Source organism: Rhinichthys klamathensis, unplaced genomic scaffold (assembly GCF_029890125.1).
Source record: "Rhinichthys klamathensis goyatoka isolate OS25496 unplaced genomic scaffold, OSU_Roscu_1.1 h1tg000636l_1, whole genome shotgun sequence".
Taxonomy (NCBI): domain Eukaryota; kingdom Metazoa; phylum Chordata; class Actinopteri; order Cypriniformes; family Leuciscidae; genus Rhinichthys; species Rhinichthys klamathensis.
This window is the reverse complement of record NW_026607082.1, coordinates 517,894-540,519: the sequence shown is the minus strand read 5'-3', so window position 1 is coordinate 540,519 and position 22,626 is coordinate 517,894. Positions and strand designations below refer to the sequence as shown.

The 22,626-nt window shown below is 36.5% G+C and overlaps 1 protein-coding gene across 2 annotated transcripts in view; it reads right to left on the bottom strand.

Moving 5' to 3' along the window:
• Positions 1-826: 826 nt before the first annotated feature.
• The window catches only part of dok7b (docking protein 7b), a 30,032-nt gene continuing 8,232 nt past the window's right edge, over positions 827-22,626 (bottom strand). Inside the window, exons 4-11 of one of the 2 annotated variants that reach the window (XM_056241291.1) lie at positions 20,820-21,020; positions 15,318-15,437; positions 11,173-11,280; positions 9,546-10,357; positions 5,682-5,748; positions 4,278-4,355; positions 4,033-4,179; positions 827-1,112 (exon numbers count right to left, since the gene is read on the bottom strand). In XM_056241291.1, coding sequence (XP_056097266.1) covers positions 973-1,112; positions 4,033-4,179; positions 4,278-4,355; positions 5,682-5,748; positions 9,546-10,357; positions 11,173-11,280; positions 15,318-15,437; positions 20,820-21,020 — 1,673 coding nt within the window. In that variant the 3' untranslated portion in view covers positions 827-972. Of the gene's footprint in view, positions 1,113-4,032; positions 4,180-4,277; positions 4,359-5,681; positions 5,749-9,545; positions 10,358-11,172; positions 11,281-15,317; positions 15,438-20,819; positions 21,021-22,626 lie in introns of both variants that reach the window. The other variant, XM_056241289.1, reaches the window with a different exon arrangement.

Here is a 22,626-nt window from a genome sequence, read left to right as displayed (position 1 = left end):
AATAATATTTGAAAAAAAAAAAAAAATACAGTATTTTCTCATGAAATATGTCAATGTACAGAACAGAATTGGTCACCAAAGTATATATTTACAGTTGTCAACAGTCAAAGTTGTTGCATGCTCTGTTTTCAGATTTATAACTTTTCTAATTCCATGCCAATCTTAAACATGGAAAATAATACACATCCACAAACTTGTACATAAAATACAATGCAGAAATACATTTAGCATATAAAGCAGTGGTTCTCAACCAAAAGCCCACCGAAATCCAACACAATTATGAACCTTTTTTTTTTTTAAACAACAACTGAGTCAAAACATTGATCCAGAAGTTTAATGAGCTCCGTTCTTCAATAAAAACAATATTTAGATTTTTTTTTAAACAATTTATTTGCCCGGTTTCACAGACGAGCTGTTTTAAATGAAAGCAACTTGCACTGACATCTGAAAATATGTCGGGGGCATTATTTTGTCTCAAGATCCACATCAGTAATGTTTTTTTTTCTAAGGCACATTTATAAAAGCTACTTAAATTTCCTAATTTAACTAATTAAGTTCAATATATTTAAATCATACTGAGCTCTAGACCTCAGGTTGAGAATCACTGATAAACAGCAGAGTCTAAACATCTGAGAGACCACAATTAAAAATTATTCTATTTTTCAATTCTCTAACTTAACATATTTATTCACCATTACAATGTGAGAGAAACGTTAAATTGAAAAATACATATACATTTCAGATTTTCTTAATGTCTCTTGGTTACTTTAATAATGACTACGACATTTGAGCTGCACAAACTCCCAAAGTTTGTGTAAAACCACGTTTTTGTGCTTCAGTGGATGCAAGAAATTTAAAAAGTTAATTTCACAGATTTGCTCACAATTGTGACAACACTATTTCCAGTTTTAACTGAAGAAGAAAAAGATTCAGGGTGGTCTCAGGCATTTAAACTCCACTTTGATTACATGTTCAGGTGAGCGTTCCTCTCCTTTTCTGTTCTAGTTCCTGTAGTCTCTCCTCTCGGCCCTGTGCATGCTGGGCTCCCACCCTCTGTGCTGTCTCAGTAGCAGTGATGTCAATGTGGGCGTATTTAGTGCTGGAGCCGGCCACTGCTCACAAACGCAATAAAAAAGGATTTATTAACAACTTTTTAAATGTGCAAGATTCTGTTATCTGTGGCCAGTTGCATAAACTTAGCCTTTATATTACAACTTTCTTAAAGTACCCCTGCTCATCTTTGATCACCAAAATAGTATATTAAAATGTTTTTTTCTGTGGGAAAAAAATTCTTCATGCCTTAAAATAGCTCCAATGCAACTTTACACCATTGCTTAATTTAGTATACACGGATCCAAGAATATGCAAATGAGCCCTGCCTCCACTCACTCTAATAGGCTTGTCTAATACTCGATGTATCAGAATGGTAATGCGTTTAATGTATAGTTCTCTGGTAATTAATATGATTAGCCTTTTGTTTGACTACGTTATCAAACAGCTAATAGTGTGTTGCTAATGTTACACAAACCATGTTCCCGTTCGCCATCTCAGAGTCAGACCGCTGCCTTCTAACAATCAGTCTCCTTACAAACGCTTTGAACAACTCTATATGAAAGGCATATAGTTCATCATAATATTGTAATATATACATCATATACATAATTCACCATCTATATTGCTAAATGTACCCGGTTTTTCATATCAACAGAAAAATATACTGGGTTAACGTGGGTTCTCTTGAGACTCCACTGCTTCTCAGCAGTTAATGATATGCTAAAGCCCGCCTTGTTGACGTGATTGGTTACAAGGTAGTTTGTGACGCAAGAAACACCGGCGTTAGCCAAGGATAATCAGTCTTTTTTTCAAATTCAAATTAGACCAAGTCTAAGTTTTTTATGTAACCGACTTTTTTGTTAAGGCCTGTTCACACCGGGACGAATTTCGCGCGCGATATTCGCCGACGTTTAACGCCCTGTGACTAAACAAAGGGCGCCAATGTGAGTGTGCACACCGCCGCGAAAAACGCCACGCGTAAAAGCGGCATTTTTTTAAAAACGCCTCAGATTCGTTTTTTTGGTTTGACGCGCCGCGTCAAAAACTATCCGACCAATGAGATTGGCACTTTTGCTCACGTGTCTGGAGCTTCTGAAGTTACAGTAAAACACAACTTGGGGGCGCTCAAACACAAAACGGTCTTGCTGAGCACACATACGTAATGGCGAAGAAGATGCGCCAAGTGGCGTCTACACCATAGATATCCATAATGAAGGCTAGATGTCTCGTCCGCGCTGCTGGCCAAATATGGCCTTTATTATGGATATCTATGGTCTACACTGCCGGGAAGAAATAAGACGAGGAAGATGCGAGGCAAGATGAATGTAGAGCTGCTGGTCTCGTTGGTGTCGGAACATAAAGACCTATATTACAAACGCGACAGCGACTACAAAATAGGACTATTTCTGTTTTACATTAAGCGCCATCTAATGTCAGGGAATGAATTTGCATGTTCACTCGGCTCATCGTCAGCGAAAATCGCTTGGGTGTGAACACAAAAAACCAAGCGTGCCGCACAAGCCCTCAAAAGTGAAGCCAAAACGTCTCGATCGCCCCCCGGTGACCGGTCCTAGTATAGCTCATAAGCCCCGCCTCCCCATGTTATTCAACGGGACGTGAGACCAACAAAATAATTAAATTACACTTCACATATCTTTTTTCTAAAGATAGTTTCTGTCATTTACTGTAGTTTCTATCACGTTGATGTAATTTCAAGTGTTTGTTTTTAAAATAAGTTAGTTTTTAGTTAGTTATTTGATGCTATAAAAACGGTGCTGTGACATCATGATTGACAGCTGTGATTGACAGGTTCTCTGTGCGAAGTAGTAACTGAAGCACAGACTTTTTTTCATAATGTTGATTATGTGGTTAGTAGTTGTATTTACCTTATTTTAACGAGGTACTGCAATCAGCAGACATCATTGGCGAGGAACGGAGCAGACAAGGCCACTTAAGAAAAGTGCGGGGCGTGTGCTTACGATTGATTCAACGAGCGTGAGGGCGGGGCCTTGATTTCGCGGCTTTACTTCCTGCTCACGACTGCGCCTGACTGGTCCCGAAAACGCTACTGCGCAGACTCAAGTTCCAATATGTCTGCGCCATATCGGGACTCTGGCGGCTTCAGTTCTCTCCAATGGAAAAGAGCGAAGGGGCGTCGTCCATCTTTTTTTACAGTCTATGCAAAAAACGCGTTGAAAAACGCTGACGAATAACACGCGCCGATATTCGTCCCGATGTGTACGGGGCTTTAGATGACTAATTTGTAAGTTCTTAGCATTTTATGCAACCAGCCACTGCTTAACATTTAAAAATAAATCTCAACACAGCTGGATAGTCATTTGTTTTCACACCCAATTTATACAATTGTCCAAAAGTTTGGGGTCAGTACGATTTTTTTGTGTGACAAAAATAAAAATAAATATTCAGAAAGTATGCATTAAATTAAAGTGATAGTAAAGACATGACGTATGATGTTACAAAACATTTCTATTTCAAATAAATGCTGTTTGATGAATCCTGAAAAAAAAATGATTACAGTTTCCACAAAAAATATTAACAATTGTTTCCACATTTGATAATAATAATTAAAAAGATGTCACTTAAGCTCCAAATCAGCATATTAGAATGATCTTAGAAGGATCATGTGGCACTGAAGAAAATTCAGCTTTATCATCACAGGAATAATTACATTTTTACATATATTAAAATGCAGATAAACAGATAACAATTATTTTAAATTGTAATAATATTTCACAATATTACAGTTTTCACTTTACTTTCAAATAAATATAGCCTTTGAGAATAAGAAACTTATTTTGAAAACATAAAAAAATAATCTTACAAGCCCTAAACTTTTGAACAGTAGAATGTATATTGTAAAGGTAAAAAAAAAAAAAAAAAAAAAAAGAGTACTAGGTTGGAAGGCATGTAATTGAAGGATCAAAAATGAGTAGTAAATATGGAAGGAACACAGTGTACCTCTGATAGTGTGGCTTGACTCTGGACGGTCCTGCAGATCCAACTCCATATAGTGTAGCTGTCGTTTAGACGTTGGACTAATGGGGATATTCACATAGTTAATGGAATCACCTTGAAGTTTGTCAATAACTGTCAGTCCTGTCTGTCCTGTAAGACAAGACACAACATGCACAGTTACCAATGAAATCGAGCAAATGAAATGCTGTGATCAGGTTGTGATATATAATAAGGGGCATCTCAATTACCATACTCTCCGGCTCTGAACTGTGGCCACCTGGATGCATCAGTCATGAATGCCATCTGCTCATAATTGCCTTTTGGATCTGCTGTGCAAGACAAAACCCCAAGAATAAATCACAAGTAAGCCATTCATTCAAAATCACAATACACTCAGATGTATGCTCCAAATCATTAAATTGTTAATGTAATCAGCTGAAAACAATCTGACATGGCATATTACACACACAAACATTAGATATCCAGTGACAACAAAGCATCGCAATTTCTCCTCATGGCTATTATGTTAGCAACATGTCGATGCTGAGACTAGAATCGCTTTATCAGTCGATACAGACAACAAAGTCTGCTTAAACTTAGGGATGAAAGAGGAATTACTGATGCAATTCCTGTTGAAATGACATCCAAGTATTGTTTACCTGATTAAAGGTGCATTGCGCAAGTCTCTGAGTTTTTGCAGAACCATGCCCCCTCTGGCGACAAGCGAAACTGCAACCCGAGGTGTGCACGCTCATGGACCACACGCATACGCACGCTTGCACGAGCTGTTCATAACCAAAGGAGCATCAGCTGCACAAATCTTTTGTTTACAGTCATAATGTCTTCAGAGGTAATAAAGGTATAAATCTGCAAGTCATTTTAAATATATGAAAGGAAAGGCATTTGAGTAAATTATACACTTATGTGTGAGGGGAAAACGGGGGTAGTAGAAACCTTCGGTTTTTGTTTCCATCTATCTCCATGTTGAACTGTTTTATGTGTTTACTGTATCCACTTATGATTGTATTATTATGGAACACATTCATAAACAATATAAGTTATTACTTTGTAAAAGCCAACTGAGGATCCCGTTTGAGCCCTAGAGCAGACCGGAGATCTCTCCATTTGTTGAAAGCCTTCCCGATGTTGACTCTCGTCTTATTCCGACGCCTGTCTGACTCCAATTTGGCCCTTTTGGTGGCACTAGACAAAAGTTTTCTTTTCTTTGTCTTACGTGGAGTTTGCGTTGGGGTTTGGAATGAACTACAAGCAGTAGGTGACTCTTAGAATCCATCTTCTACTTTTGTCGAAAGTTGACTAAAGTTTTGTCGCTCGAGTTGTCTGATACGGAGAATGGCGGCGAATACACAAACCTGCCAGACATAGCCAGGTGAGCGTGAACGCGCATGACGTCACGCCCAGTCTCAAATTCCGTCCCGAATCCCTCTTATTTATTTTACTGTACAGGATTATAGAGGCAATTGCAGTGATCAGAGAAGGGCTCATTCAGCCCATCAGGCAATTGTTTAAGCATGTATGGGTTAGAAAAACGGGTATTTTTAACATGAAATGTTGCGCAATGCACCTTTAAGGGACTATGTATTATATTATATTATTATCATTTCAAAACTAGATAACTATATGATGCTCACCGTAAGTCTCATGAAAAGTATTCTGCTGCTCAGAACTGCTTCTGATCTCACACCTGCTCTTCTCCACCTACAAGAAACACAAAAGTGATTCAGAAACGAAACCGCAAAGCAGCAGCAGACTTGTTTAACGCTGTATTTATTCTTTTAACTGAGTGATGCTTCTTCTGCAGCTACACATCACCAAAACGTTTCAAAATCGGACCCACTTTACTGTATTATATTTGCCTTTAACTAACTGTGTACTAGCATTTAAATTAATCATGATTTTATACAGTATATATGTTTTTATTTAACGAAAATCCTGCATGTAACTACATCTATAATGACCCTGTAGATCCTTCCCTTAAACCTACCCATACCACCTAACCTTACCCGCATCCCACCTCAATAGCAGCAAATGTGTTCTACAATACAACATGAACACAATAAGTACATTGTGCCTAATATTTTTTTTTTAAAGTAAATACATAGTAGTTAAAGACACCTAATATAAAGTGTGAGAGCAAAATCCTTGAACTAAACTTTGTGGAAATATATGAAAACCGAATATCGGACCATTTTTCTGACAACTAATCGCTTCTATTCAGCTGTTGCTAATGTTATTTATATCTTTATATTTATATATATCTTTTTACAAAGAGCAAAAACTGACTACACCTATATCTAGTAAAAGCCTAAAACATGTTTGCGGTTACAGAAATGTTGCCACTATTGTACAAAAGTATTGAATGCTGTGGGCAACAATACTGAGAATGGAATGCTTTTCAGTGTGAAATATTGATTTCCCTGGAAAACATTTTTTTTTTTTTCACTGTTTGGTCAAAGCAAGCTGTTTTTATAGCTTATTATTGCATTCTCAGATCAACCCGAAGCATGTGGCGAGATGACAAACGCATTTAAATTCACTCTGCAAACTGGTTCTGCCTCCCCACTGGCAGTGATGGCTGAGCATGATTCAGAGACACAGACGGCTGGAACAGTCTTCAGATTTGTGCTGGAACGCTGGATTCCATGATTAGAGGAGTGCATAACGAAAGACTGATGCTCAATCAACACCACCCCGATCTGTTGCAGAAATCTGATTTTGTTGGTAAAGTTCAAGTCCAAATCTAGAGAACACTTTGTCTGCATACTTTGACAAACGATGCATTTAGACTCAGAAATAGCCGAGTTATCTGGTCACCTGTGTAGTCACTAATTGTATCCCTTAAAACTAATCTTTGATCACCAAAATGACATATTTAAACGTTTTATGCTGTGGGAAAAAATTCTTCATGCATTAAAAATAGCTTCAATGTAACTCTACTACACCCTTGCTTCATTTAGTATACGAATATGAATATGCAAATGAGCCCCGCCTCCACACTCACTTACACCAGCTCAGAGATCCACTCGATCGGTCAACTTTACACAAGTAATGCTAAACAACGTTGGACACATAAGTGTAATTACTACGATTAGCCTTTTGTTTGACTAGGTTATCAAACAGCTAATAGTGTGTTGCTAATGTTACACAAACCATGTTCCCGTTCGCCATCTCAGTCAGAACGCTGCCTTCTAACAACCAGTCTCCTTACAAACGCTTTGAACAACTCAGAACTAAATAGCACGAGAAATTTAATTCGTGGCACATATACGCACTTTCATGAGATCGTGTTGGAAAGGCATATAGTTCATCATAACATCGCCATATATACATCATGCACCCGCTATATTGCTATGTACCCGATTTTTCATATCAACAGAAAAATATACCGGGATAACCTGGCTTCTCTTGAGACTTCACTGCTTCAGAGCGGTCATAATGCTAAAGTTTGCCCGCACGTTGATATGTTTGGCAATTCCATTGTAACACTTTTGCAAAAGTCTGTTTATATATACATATATATGCAAAACAAACAAAAATGCAGTAACATACACTGATATTAAATAGCCTAAATAAATAATTTTAAACAGCAAGGATACATTAAATTAATTAAAAGTACCAGTTAATTGCATTTGTTATGTTACAAAAGTTTTATATTTCAAAAATATTAAGCAGCACAACTATTTTCAACACTGATAACGTTTCCAAGAAATAATAGATTAAACAAATGGATTACTTCATATAATATAATTTCTTCCAATTTACCTAAAAAGACACTCAAACCATTTTATTGCACATTGAAGATAAGAAATACCATTTAAAAATAAAGAATGATTTTATAACACAAAAGTGGCCAGATTACCTAAAAATGTGGTAGAAGGTATATTTGTTTCCCGCATATTTAAATAATATTCTAATGTGTCCAGACCTAACTGATGATCAATGTTAGTTTAATGATTCAATATCTAATGTAACAGTACCTCTGGGTGGGAAACGTTTCAGAAACAATAAAAAATTAGTACTATCCTTAATATAAGATGGTTGTTTAGGGACAAATTATTTAATATGATGATCTACAAAACTAAAAATTCTAGGTATACTTGTATTAAATGTCAATTTACAAAAAAAAGTTACGTTTTCTAATCATCCTGAAAAAAAGTCCTATATTTATCAAGAGTTCTATTATATGCAAGACAAAATATGTGATCTATATTATTTAATGTCCATGTAATAAAATGTATTTTGGTGAAATATCATTTAAAGAGAGGATAACAGAACATAGAAGTGTAACAAACAGAAAGGATCTAAAAAGTCCTGTTGCAAGACATTTTTGTGAGAGTAACCATAAAATGTCTTCTTTTTTTCTTCCTTGGTATTGAAAAGATAAAAACACAGTACAAGAGGAGGTAACATTGATTTTATTAGGAAAAAACGAGAGGCTTTCTGGATTTGTTTTATTTGAAAAGTCTGTTTCCAAAAGGTATGAATGAGGACCTTTGTCTTAAAGAGTTTCTGTGATATTGTTTATTGTATGAATCTGTTGTTGTTTTTTTAAATGGGAGATATGATCTTTTTTTTTTTCGATTACTTAATTCTTTATGATGTAGAAATGGGTAAAACGTGCCAATTTGATGAGGATGTTTTCTGATTGGGTGATTGTTCAATATTGATCATTAATCTTTTAACTAAGAGTGGCATCTTGAGTGGAGCTTGTCAGCTGTTGTTAATTTTCTTTGTATGAGAAAATTCAGCTTTGCCATCTCAGGAATAAATTACAATATATTCAAATAGAAAACGGTTCTAAAATAAGTTATTTTTTATTGTAATAATATTATATCACAATATTACTCATTTTATTGTATTTTTTTGGACCAAACAATTTTTTTAAAGCGTACTAGTCAAGTCAAGTCATCTTCATTTATATAGCGCTTTTAACAATGGATTGTTTCAAAGCAGCTTTACAGAGATAAACATATAATTTAAGGTAACAGATTGTTTTGGCGTTATAGCGTACTAAAAAAATACTCTGAGAAATGTATGTGCATCTTAAATTAACTGTTGACATATGCAGAACCAGACAGTAAATACATGAATTTAAGTCTCACAGTAAATTGTATGCTATATGCGTTTCATTCACTAAAAATAACTTAATACTCAGAGTCATTTGTTCTGAATTTTGACTACACTGTGTGCAATTTATGTTATTGATTCACAACAAAGAACTGACAGACTACAGATTACACTGACTGCTGTGCTGTATGTTTTTTGATTCACTAAAAAGGATAAACTCAAAGGAGTCTGAGGAGATTATTCCTCAGCAGGAAACTGTCGGATTCATTTTAGTATGGCATTTCACGCAAAGAATATATGTGCAAGAACTGTTAATGAAAGCTAATGTCATTCAGTTCTGATATTTAAAAAAAAAGAAATACCAGTAAAAAACTACTCACAGAAAGACACAAAAAGCAAAAAATCAACAAGAAAACAAATCTTGTTACCTTTCCTCCCCCACAGTCAGGACAGATGGCGGGCTGTAATTGTGGTGCGGTGGAGCCTTCATGGGGCGCAACTCCTTCACCACAACAGTTGAATCTCCATTGGACTGTTTGTTTGGGGGTGGCATCTGCAGGGACACCCTCTGATCCCAGAGCTCCAGCAGTCAAAAACTGTTCCTGACTGGAGGATTGTTGTAGTAGGAGCCTGCGAGGGATGTCGTAATGCTGCAGAGGTGGACTGGGTACCTGGTACATGATGGCCTGCATTTGAGCAGACTCTTTGAGTGGGCACACACAGGGTTTGAGCTCAGGAATCATGCGAATTGTCCGTACTGGAGTGTTGAGAAGGGAGATTGAGTTTGAATTAGGGTTCTGAGGGAGGCTTGTTAAGGATCCAAACTCATCAGTCTCTCCATGCCCAATATCCACGCTACCAGTGTAGGAGGAGAAGCTTCCAGAATACGAGGAGTGGCTTCCGGTGGCGATGCCGCTGTCTGTTGAGCTCTGCCGTCCCGCCTCTTGGAGGCCTCTAGGATTAGGTGGCTTGGACGGGGGCCGAAGCCCTCCCAACATTACTCCATATAGACGCTCGTCACAGGACGTGCTGACAGAACAGGCTGTACTCTTAGATCCTGCAACCCCTAACAGTGGTGATGATGATGATGGTGGTTCAATGGGAGTGGGGTGTCTGACTGGCTCAGGCCATATCGCCAGGCGGCTGCCCAGGCTGTTGTCAGAATGACTGGTCTCAGAGGAGGAGCTGGAGATGCTCCGATCATCTCCTGCCAAGGAGGCGCCATAACTGAAGGTGGAGGCTGACAAATTATGACAAAGAGAGGGCGGATTAACAAATGTTTGCCAGGAAACCATTTTTAGCATTGTGCATGCATTTCAAAAAGGGAGTGACACAAAAACTATTTATGACTTTATGATGTTCAGGGTTTTTTTGGGTGCAACAGAAGAATTTTTGAAGAATCTTTACATGTTTTTCATTGGTATTTCATGTATTTTTGTCAAATAAATAAATAATATGTTGGACCTGACAACCAAAACTGCTAGTTTCAGGCTTTTGGTATCACTTTGTGCTCGCTATCTTCTTACATGATTTAAACTGAAATCAATATTTCTTGTCAGTTTATTTCTTTATCTATACTTAATACATAAATCTATACTGTATGCATCCATAGTATAAAGTCACTCGGTCATTATTATTATCCCTTCAGAATGAAGTTTCAGGATTTAGTTTGACTGTACATTATCCCTTACAAAACCTTGCCATCTGCCATGTAATAACAATAATAACAAATAAGAGCTTCAATTTCTGTCTTTTTCCCACACAAAGCAATTGAGTGACTTTTATGTGAAGGCTTTTATGATCCTTTTATAGTGCTTTAGTTTTATGGTCTTTTTGGAGCTTGACAGACACTATGAACTGTTGCTGTATGGAAATGAACTATGTCAAATATTCATCAAAAATGATCCTTTTGCGATCCACTAATCCACTAATTCTTACTTACTTACTTACTTAAAATACTGATCAATTATAATGAACTCTTTTTTTACAAAAATCTTATTTTAAATAAAATAGCCTCCTATGTGTGTTTATTTGGTGTATGGCTTTTTTAATTACCTGCCATGCTGTGGTGGCTGCAAATCGACAGCATACTGAGTCGTTTCTCTAGCTCACTGGCCTCCTGGCTAATCCTGTCTTCTATAGATGACGGGTTCGCATTGGGGTCTATGGAAACATTACATTTTAATTAAACCAATACAGTGAACATTCATCAACCAATACAGTGAACATTCATCAACCAATAAAGTGAACATTCATCATTCATACACACCAACATATATCCTTATGATCAAACAAACGAAACACAAACATGGACCAGACAGCACTGATTTGTCACTGAGTATTAAGTCATATATAATCCATCACTGTTGTATCACTGTCTCTGCTGGGAGAATTACTGGAGCCACTGGCCACATTTATCAGTTTCTACTGGTACATCACAGGCACAGCCTCACAGCAATAATCTCTCATGCTCGCACACACAGTTGTATTCACACCCACACACGGTAAGCTTTGAGACCTCCTTTTGAATATGGCAGTAGCTTGGTAATATTCTCTCTTACAATAGAATAAATCAGGACACTGAACACAAAGTGCTCAAATAAGACAATAAATCAGTCAGGAGAGAATAAACATACGAAAAAGTCAACTGGAACAGAACAACAGGCAAAGAAAAGCAGAATATAGCAAGGAAAAGTTTATATGGAGGAATATAGTTTAGTGATAGATATTTCTGGCGTCTTATTAGCATGAAAAGTCAATTTCATGCTGGTCTAAAGTAGTTCAACAGGCAATGCGATGGGCAACAAATTGACTGAAAAATCAATATCACACAAGCAAAAAACTAAATCGGAAGTCGCTAGAGCAAGTGAGTAGATTTTGTTAAAATACTTCAAATAATATTATACAGTAAGTTAGCAGCAATTTTTTTTCTTGCACAGTTGAAAAACAGTGCTGAGTGTGTGAAGAAAGCTGAAACGAGCATTTGCTTTTTGCATATTTAAAGAGGTTTGTCATTGTACAATTTATCTGCTCTGTGAAATCCTTCTGAAGAATACGGAATAAAGTGAAATGCTGAAAAAGAAGAGTGCCTTGGGTATACCCTGTACCCATTATTTATCACTGGCAATCTGAACTCAACCTTTATTGAATGTCAAAGGTTAAAATACATCAAGTGCACATAATTAATGACACTTAATGACAGCTAGAACAACTGCTCTGACATCTCAGTACGAGGGATGACAGGTGAGAACTTCATGCAATGTGCATAAATCATAAATCTGAGAATTAAGAGAATGTGCTGTCATAAACATCGAAGTAAACAAACTTTAAGGCTTTTGAATTACACCTTTATACATCAATCAAAGAAACTGGGAGAATTTATAGAGGAAAAAATACCGGAAAAAGTTTTCGCTGTGATTACAAGCAAGCAAGCAAGCTATTATCATCATCATCATCATCATCATCATCATAATCAAAAATCCACCATACAACAATCGGGCTGAAAATTATTGTGTTGTCTCTGTGGTTGGTCCACAGAGAAATACCAAAATATGTTTAGCAATTTTGAATAATCATATTTTTAAGGCTATGGTACACATACACAACATCAATGTAATGAAGGGGGAAATAATAACACCTGTCAAAAAAATTGTCCACAGAGCATAGATCAACTCTGTAAATGGGTCTATGTAAATATGTAGTCATTTAGCACATGCTTTTTCCCCTAAAGCAACATAGTACATTTATTACAAGAAATGGCCCTGCAGCAGCCCGGGCATAATATTAGTGCTTCGCAGATCAATTTTTGTGTGGTTTGAACTGTTCTACAAGCTCTCTGACTATGTAGAGAGCCATTTTAACTATGGCTGTACTAATTTTAGCTATGAACCACAGAAAAGCTTTAAGCCACTTCATATCCATATATTCTTTTATGTTACTGACCGTGTGTCAGCTCTACACAGGATTCTGTTTACACAACTCATGACAGCATGCAACCTTTCAGCTAGACCTTATCATATTATCTCAATATCACTGGCTCAGCAGCTCAATTCAGTGATTCTCTGTGCGTTCAGTGTGGCGGTTTGATCTATAAAATGATGTGTCAGGTTAATATCATTTTATGCTTACATGGTAAATCTATCTAGGACCAATCAATAAACTAAATGTGAATCTTACATTGATTTTTAGGACAATAATTCAGTATCCAGGAAGTCATGTAAGGTTCCATTAAAAAGATATGTACCACATAGATATTATTACCCTCCGTCAAGGTGGAGCCATTGAGTGGTTAGATTTAAAAAGCGATTGCCATTACAAAGCAAGACTCATTAAAGTTCATTCAACTAAATGAATATGATGTTGAGTATTTTCTCCTTAAAACTGCAGTGAACCAAAGACAGTCTCAAAAACGCGGTTTGAAATCGCTGGTGTTTCTGACGTCACAAACTACCTTGTAAACGATCATGATCTCTGAGTGGATCTCTGAGCTGGTCTGAGTGAGTGGAGGCGGGGCTAATTTGCATATTCATAGAACCGCGTATACTAAATGAGGCAAGGGTGTAGAGTTACATTTAAGCTATTTTAAGGCATGAATCTTTTTTTTCAAGGAAAAAACTTTTAAATATGTAATTTTGGTGATCAAAGATGAGTTTTAAGGGATACAATTATTGACTACAGGGGGACTTTAACTCTTCTGTACTGTTTGGGGTCTCAGAGACATACTTAACATTGAATTGTCGAGTTGATATGACTTTTTAATAATCTTATGAGAACTGATTATTAACTAATTTTCAACTTGATAACACATTTCAAATGGCATGTCACATGAAAAATATTGCATTTCTTAGGGATCTGAGAAAATCCGATTTGAAAACATTAAATAATGCAATGAATTTTTACATAATAAAATGACGTATCAGAACAGTTCTGCTAATTATTTATTGGTTATTTTAAAGGTACACTATGTAATTGCTGGCCCTCCAACAGTTTAATAACAAAACTACATGTATTTTGCGGAAGAACATTGTGCAGGTTGTGCTTTGGCTCTGCGTGACTGTGCGGATGAATATAGAATATGAAAAATAGAGAAATTATCCTACTGCTCATTAAAAATTCACTACTAGGCTTAAGATATAACCAGTTTAGATGGAAAGGATCTCAAGCTGACTACCCAGACAGTGTACTTCCTTGAAAATACATTCCAGCACAGCGCTGTAACAACCATCATGAAATGACCCTTCACAATAGATAATGCTTTACAATGAACTCTGTTAGAGTGCTACATATGACAATTTATCTGTTCAGTAAAATACCTCACTCGCCTGTTAAGTAATAAAAACATCATCTCCACATCGTTTTTACAACATTTCAAATCCCTCGGTTCTCGTCATCTCTGAAAAGCCAAGCCAATGTTGATTCTTGTTTTATTACGAGCTCTCTTTTGCCAGCAGACTCTCCTCTGTTCAGGTGATTCCCCGGAGGTTGGAGATTTAGCTGCTCCATGCCAACCTTTCTCGCTCGTTGTGACAACTAACCCACTCCCAAACCCTACACGAGTCAAAGTAGTAACTTTTCTCTATTTAAGGATATGACGAGACACGCACGGGCGAGTATGTATGCAATTTCCCATGAAAACCATCCCGTCAGGTCTAAAATGTAAACACTTATAATAGGCTTATAACAGTCAATCAGGGTAAGACAAAACCACATGTTGGAAGAAGGATTGATGATGTATTGACATTATTTAAATGTTGTTTATTCTGAACAAAAAAAAGTTACATAGTGTACCTTTACTTTCACATTTCCAAGCAGTACATGCCTACTGTGTGGCAAAACAGAGGGATGCAGCTTCAAAAATATGATTGATTCGATCAGAGGAATCTATTAAATTGAATTGGAGGGACTATAAAAGGCTAATTTAAAAATTAGTATAATTATTTTTACATTTACATAATTGGAGTCTCTGGGACTCCAAACAAAAAATCAGCAGCCATTCTGAGCAGACCATGAGGGTGCTGGGAGAAATAAAGAGGGAGAGAAGGAAACTTGACACCACATATCAATCATACATAGAGCTTAGACACAAATATGTGCACGCAGCATACAGCTCACACACAGCAAGCTAATGAGGCCAACATTAGCAACTTTGAAATCTCTGATCTGAGATGTTACATCACACACCTCCACAAGTATGAACTCACCTGGCAGGACTGGGCTCAGTCCAAACGGCCCCCTGCTTGGTGATATGCCACGAACGATGCAATCGAACAAAAAGCTGATCTGTTCTCCTTCTGCACATGCAAGAAAGAAAACACCAGCCCCTATGGAGACAGAGAGAAAAGAAATAGCTTCTTAATGTCTTGAGCCCATTTTATTCAAAAGACATAATGCACCATTTCGAATTCAGATTGATATTAATAATTTCCCATAGCAGCACTGAATACAAAATTAGTTTCAGTAATGACCACAATAGCAGTCACAAGATTACAACAAATGAGGGAACATCAAGTCATTCCTCTGAGCAGACGAGAACATTGACATTTCACTGATTCAGAATAAATGAATTATATAGACTAATCCAACCCAATGAAACCAAGAAAAACTATACGAGTTTATACATCATTCAAATAAAATTCATCAGGCATACAAAGTCTATAAAGTAAAGTAAAGGCTAATTGAAGACAGTGATGTTTTATCAATGAGCCAAATTCATGGAAGTTATATATCTAATAGGTCCACAGCTTTTGAAACGAAAAAAAAGAAAAAGAAACAGTGTTATAAAACTAAAGTTTATTTTTGCACTTTAGCATAATTATAATTTATGAAATAAATGGATTGTGTACCAAGAAAATCCGCTTTGGTGCCCACACCTCCCCCATACAAATGTCAATAGCATCTGCAAAGCCTGAAACACCTTTCAAACTAAAATAAGAGCTGGCAAAAGCACAGCTGAATGAAAAACAAGCCATTAAAGAGCCTTAAGGCTTCGAGTATAATGGGAAAACTGGGGTAACACAGACCTTATTTGTGACAAGATGCATTAATGATTCATCCGCAGTCAGATTATGACTGTTTTTCTTTGTAGGACATGTTTAGGAAAGAGACTTAGGCGGTCTTTCATGAAGGCAAATATAGTCCTGTCAAATCCCTGAGCATCACTGTGGAGACGGTATAGGAGTGACGGTCCATTACAAAAATAACCATAACACCCTTAGCACTTGGTTTCATAATTCATTTACGCACTGCTAGGCTATTAATACTTAAGACATGTGGCCAAATCTGTGGCTATTTATTTACCTTGCCCACATTTTGAGAATAAAACAGGCCTTCCCGCTTTTGCTAAATTATAGAATTTTTGATTATGAAATGACTCTGCTAACATGTGCAGTATACAATAGAGTACTATATCCCACAATGCAATGCGGTTGAACTTACATTTCCAACATTACAAATTAACTGTAAGTAGTATCAGTGGTGATTTTTTTTAAACAGTTGACTTTTGATTAAAGTGCCAATAAAAAAAAAAAAAAAAGAAACGTATATTGTTGCATAATGAATTCTGTGTCACATTTTTTTTAATAGTAAGCCGTATACAGTGTATACTGCACAGCATTCAATAAAAGAAGTCAGTATTCCAGTTCAAACATAGGCATTCTCGGACATACTTTACAATTCTTATGACTTTTTTTGTGCGGTATAAAAAGTTGCACAAGTAAATAAATGTCTCATGTGCAACATCTGTAATCAAGTTAAGATCAAACACTTGCAGAATCGTGTAATTAGAGTTGCATTGTCAGTTTCAATTTAGGTTGCAATATTTCTAAGTCTGTTGACAAACTAAACCAGTGAATAAACTCACATTCGTTCAGTCTCTGAAATCAAATGAGACTGCTGACACGCTCACTAATTGCACTGCCAGTATGTGTTTTGTCACGGCATGTGGCCTGTGACATTGAATTGCGCTAGAGACAGCAACAAGGCCATATTTTCAATTTAATTCACTCTGTCCCCCGAGCAGCCAACTGCTGAATTACACTAATAGCAGTGGGAGGGACATGACCTCTGTGTGTGTGTGTGTGTGTGTGGCAGAGACCAATCGGAGCTCATGGCTGTCAAACTATAATGAGATAAAGCACTGGCTAACAGACACATGCTCCAGACAAGGTAATTATTTCACTATATGCATCTACTGTAAATGTAAACTTGGCTGTCTTAGTATCTGTTTCCTTGTATGTTTTCATGGATTTTACATACATTTTCAGAATGCATCAGGTGGTAGTAGTGGTTGTAATGAAGATTCAAATTCAATCGAATTGAACAAGCTCTCTTTATGCGGATGTCTAAGCCCAGAGATCATCTGCAGCTCTATTGATTTGCATTTTCTGCACTGATTTTTAAGGAACATCTGCAAAATGTATTTAATTTAAATATGGTCAAATGTGTAAAAACAAATCTAAAAGTATTTAACATTTAAGATATATTTTGAATAAGAATAATAAAAATATATATATTAATATAAATAAAAAAAATGATGCTATGATTATTTAATTGGTTTTCTCTTGTTTTTGCATGTGTTCATAATTTCTTTGTGTGACAGCCTGGCCAACAATTATGTCCGCACAATTTAGCTGGTTTCATTGCATCATTACAAATAAAACCGACTCAAAGCACGCCTACGCATTACGCAATATCCTTCTTTAACCAATTTTTAATAATATTGGAATAAAGGTTGAAGATGTCAATTTTCCTAGGCTGGAAATCACTTTTTTATTTTCTGAATAAAGGTGTTCTTTTTGTGAAGTTCTGCATGTGCAGTTTCCATGATGCAGTCCTAGACACGACTAATGTTGTACAAATGTACTACAACAGCAATGAGAGTCTGGTGTCCAATGTGAGCACCCCTGCCCCCTCAAGTTCTTCCACTTGGCAGGAGACCTTTCACATGCCACCTCACCGCCTAAACACATAAAAATGCCCACAGTTCCCAGCATAGTGCATTAAAACAGCGTCTAACAAATATCCTGAACACCTTTTAAAGTGAAAAAGGTATTATCCTGATTATGATTGCAATAAAAACCCTTTTGTGTTGTGACAACATGGCAGTCGTTGACCCGGTGTAAGGAAGTTTCATATAAGATGGAGCATTAAAGCTGCTGAAGCCACAGAACAGCTGCAGTTGGATTTGCCAGAGAGGCAGCTGGTGAGTTTCACTGGTGCTAACGCAACATCTTACACTGGAGCATATCACACATTACCACAATCTGTGTGGGTGCACAAAAGTAATGTGTACTGATTCTGTAAGTATGGGGGGAGTGAGAGAGGGAGGGAGAGAGACGGAGAGACTAAAGTGTGACTGTGAGGTTATCTGATTTTCACATTTACTATTGGCAATCACCTCTGTGCTACTTCCACCGCAGAGAACATAAGACCAAGCGAAAAAGAGGCAGAGGTACAAGAATATGGAGTTTCCTTTGTGTCTTTTTTATTCAATCAAACATACTGCGTTTGAGAGTAAAACGAATTATTTTGTATTTAAAAAATTAAAAGATTGCAAAAAAGTATTCTAAAGGCTCAAAAATAAAGAAGTTGACCAAATTATTTGCAGTGCATGTAAATCTTTGAAAACCTTTATTTTTCTTTGTGCATTTCGAACACTTTTCATCACAAACGCACAAATTTTGCTCTATTTTCTGCTGTCTTTTTTGCGGGTCTAAATCTTTTGCTTGCGAATGAAGCTGTGTCTCAGTGGGCGGTCTCTAACGACCAGGATGGAAGGCCCTTTTCTATTGGTCGACCCTGGATCGAAGTGGACCACGCCCATTACGTTTTCCCGCTGCTGCCGCGCAATGTGTCTAAGAGAAGAGCCAGCGAACTTGTAACATGGCGAGCAACAGGTCCTTTACTGATTTAATATCATAAACTCAGTGACAAGTGAACTGAATTATTCTCTTGTTATGCTCTCCCATTTAAATACTTAACGTTGGCTAAACCAGTGAAGTCTGGCCAAAAGGGTCGGGCTTAGGTAATCATGTCTGATCGGCCATAACTTCCGGATCATTTCAATACCCGGAACCGTGATTGTGCTAGCAGCAGGAGAGACGTTACATTGACTTTTAACAATATTAGGCTTAAAAATGATAATGATAATATAGGTACATAAAATACATAATATAAAATAGGTTTTATAAATTACTTCACACGTTTTCTTTCGTTAATGATTAAATTGTTTTACATGCACTTATCTAGCAAGACAGGTTTTAGATATTTTTCCCAGCAGTTTTTAACTTTGCTGTTATGTAAGTGCATTTAAACTTTTTCATATTCATATTTAATCTTAAATTTTTTAAATAACGATTTAAATAACGCTGACTGTCAGAAAAGAATCCGGCTGTTGCTTAGTGTGACTTGCTACTGTTAGCTGCTGTTTTATATGTCATGCGCATGATCTGTCTGTTAACAAAACTGCATGTCTCTAGAGCACCAAAAGTTAAATAAGGTACACTATTTAACTTTTGGTGCTCTAGAGACATGCAGTTTTGTAAGTTAAGTAAAGAAATAACAGTGATTATAATTTGTGATCAATGATATGAAGGTCAATGATATGTTGTATGATATTATTTAGTCAAAAACCAAGTTCACAGTTACATATAAATGCTTCTGAATGAAATATTTTTGTTACATCAGCTAACTTTGAAATATAAGCTGATATTTCCTGACACACTACAACAAAAGATAAAAAATAACTGGATTAAAAACCAATTTCTGTATACTATTGGTGGCTCTGGCTGCTAGCTATGCTGTTGTGTTGACTAATAAAATCTATTCATTAACTACAGACTGGTTTAGCCAACGTTAAGTATTTAAATGGGAGAGCATAAGAAAAGAATAATTCAGTTCACTTGTCACTGAGTTTGTGATTGTAACAGTTCGTTATTGTGAGAACCGGCGAACGTTCAAAGACTTTAATTAATAAATAAACAAATACTAAACTAAAGTAAAGGCAGCAGTCCCTTACGGACGACTGCCGCCACACATAATAAAACAAAACACAACACAATGTAAAATCCCTCTCTCCATCTTCACTGCCGTCGCTCCTCCTCTAGACACACTGCGCGGCAGCAGCGGGAAAACGTAGAGGGCGTGGTCAACCTGTCACTTCGATCCAGGGTGACCAATAGAAAAGGGCCTTCCATCCTGGTCATTAGAGACAGCCCACTGAGACACAGCTTCATTCGCAACAAGCTAAACTTTTCAACTCGCAAGCAAAAGACTTAGACCCGCAAAAAAACCTGCGTTTGTGATGAAAAGTGTTTGAAATGCACAAAGAAAAATAAAGGTTTTCAAAGATTTACATGCACTGCAAAAAAATTTGTTATCAACTTCTTTATTTTTGAGCCTTAAGAAGACTTTTTTGCAATCTTTTTATTTTTTTTAATTACAAGATAATTAGTTTTACTCTCAAACACAGTATGTTTGATTGAATAAAAAAGACACAAAGGAAACGCCATACAAGAACCACACATTCAACTCTATAATCATAGGATTCGTCTCATTGAATAAAATGCAGTGTTCTACCAAAACAAAATAAAAGAGATGTCCAAGAATCCATTTGCATCTCAAAAAGATCAAGTGTCAAATGAGCAATTCGACAAAGAAAATATATTCAAGAATAGCACTGAATAAGGAAAAGAACATGAACTTACAGTAGCCACATCTTGTCCCTCCCTCAAAGACAAATCCATTAGGAACGGCGCCATAACGCCTTAAGTCCGACAGTTTCCATTGGCCGATGACAGTTGGCGGGAGGTCTCTGGCGATCACAATCAAATTGTTGCACAAATGCAGGGAGGCGGGGCCACTCTCTAGTTTGCTGCCAGGCTGGACATTAACGTTAAACCTGTGAACTGAAAAAGAGACAAGTTTATTATCAGAGAGCACGACTTTAAAATTAGTACATCAAAGCAAAGCAGTTGTTCTGGAGACCTAATTTCATTCCATCAGCTAAAAAGACAAAGTACGTTTGCATTTAAAATTCCAAAATCTTACTATTGTATAATATATTAAGATAAACAAAATGGTAAATTTCTACAGTTTTTGTACATCTATGTATTTTGGGTAACACTTTATTTTAAGATGACAAAGTTACATGCTACTACATTTACTTACTATAGTAATAACAGTAAATTGTGCATAATTACAAGTAACCAACACTAAACCAAACCCTAACCGTAACTCTAAGTACATGTAGTTAATTCATATTACTCAGTACTTATGGGTAAGCACAATGTATAATACATCACATTAAAATAAAGTGTAACCTTATTTTGAATTAACATACTCCTTGAACGATTTTTAAAGGAGCATATACTGCATTTTGACTCATTATCCGATATTCTCCCCATCAAATGATCTTTCTACCGTGAGTTAACAGCTTCATATCAAATTGTAAACCATCAGAGACACATTTAAACAACAGCAAACTGAGTAATGAAGTAAGCGTGAGTAGTGAACAGGGTTCCTTTGACCATTCAATTTCCATAATATTTCGAGTTTTATGTGAACACTTGTGAATAATGTTTTTTTAGAATATTATTGAATCAGATTCAATCCACCAATCAATCATTAAGATTAATTATTTTTCTTTTAATGACTCAACAGATCAATTCGCAAACTAATCGAACCATACTATGGCATGTTTACTCTACACAAGAGTGATGTCTTATTTATAATATATTTGGTCATAAAGGTTGTGAGATATTTACTCTAAATTTCCAAGACATTTTCAGGCATGGCAAACATCATTTTAAAATTCCCTGATATTTCCAACAAATCCATGACTGTGGTAAGGAACCCCAAATGGATCATGATTAGAGGATATTTATTTGCAGCTGCATTTTTATTTGTCTTTTTCTAGGCACAGACAAATTTGGAGTAAATTTATTTCAAGATCAATATATCTAATTGGGCAACACAGGTGTTAATATAGACTCCAAATCATTAGGAAAAACACCTCAATTTATCATAACATTTATCATATCAAATTCCAAGAGGGCATAATGCATAATGATACAGTTTGCTTGCAGCAGTGTGTGTGCATATGTGTGTGTGTCTTGCATCAGCGATGGGATTAATGCTTTTTACTTCATAATTACTATTCCATTGTGCACCTTGTCACATATAGCCTAACACACACACAAAAGATTTATCAATCATCTATCTTTTATATTATAAGATTTATCCATACAACACACACTCTCACATCTCAATCTATGGTCAACCAAAGCAAGGCAGTCTAAAGTCACTAAAATCAGTCATGATTCAAAGTGAGGGAACTTGCTACAGCACAGTGTGTTAAAGCAGTTTAGAAGGAAACTGATAAGAGCAACAGAGCAGAATGACACATCAGCATCCCGCTTCACCAGACTCCATCTATCATCATTCTGACTGCCTTAAAGACAAATAACCAAACAAACAGGGGACCTGAAAATCAAGGAGGTATCACAGTGGAGA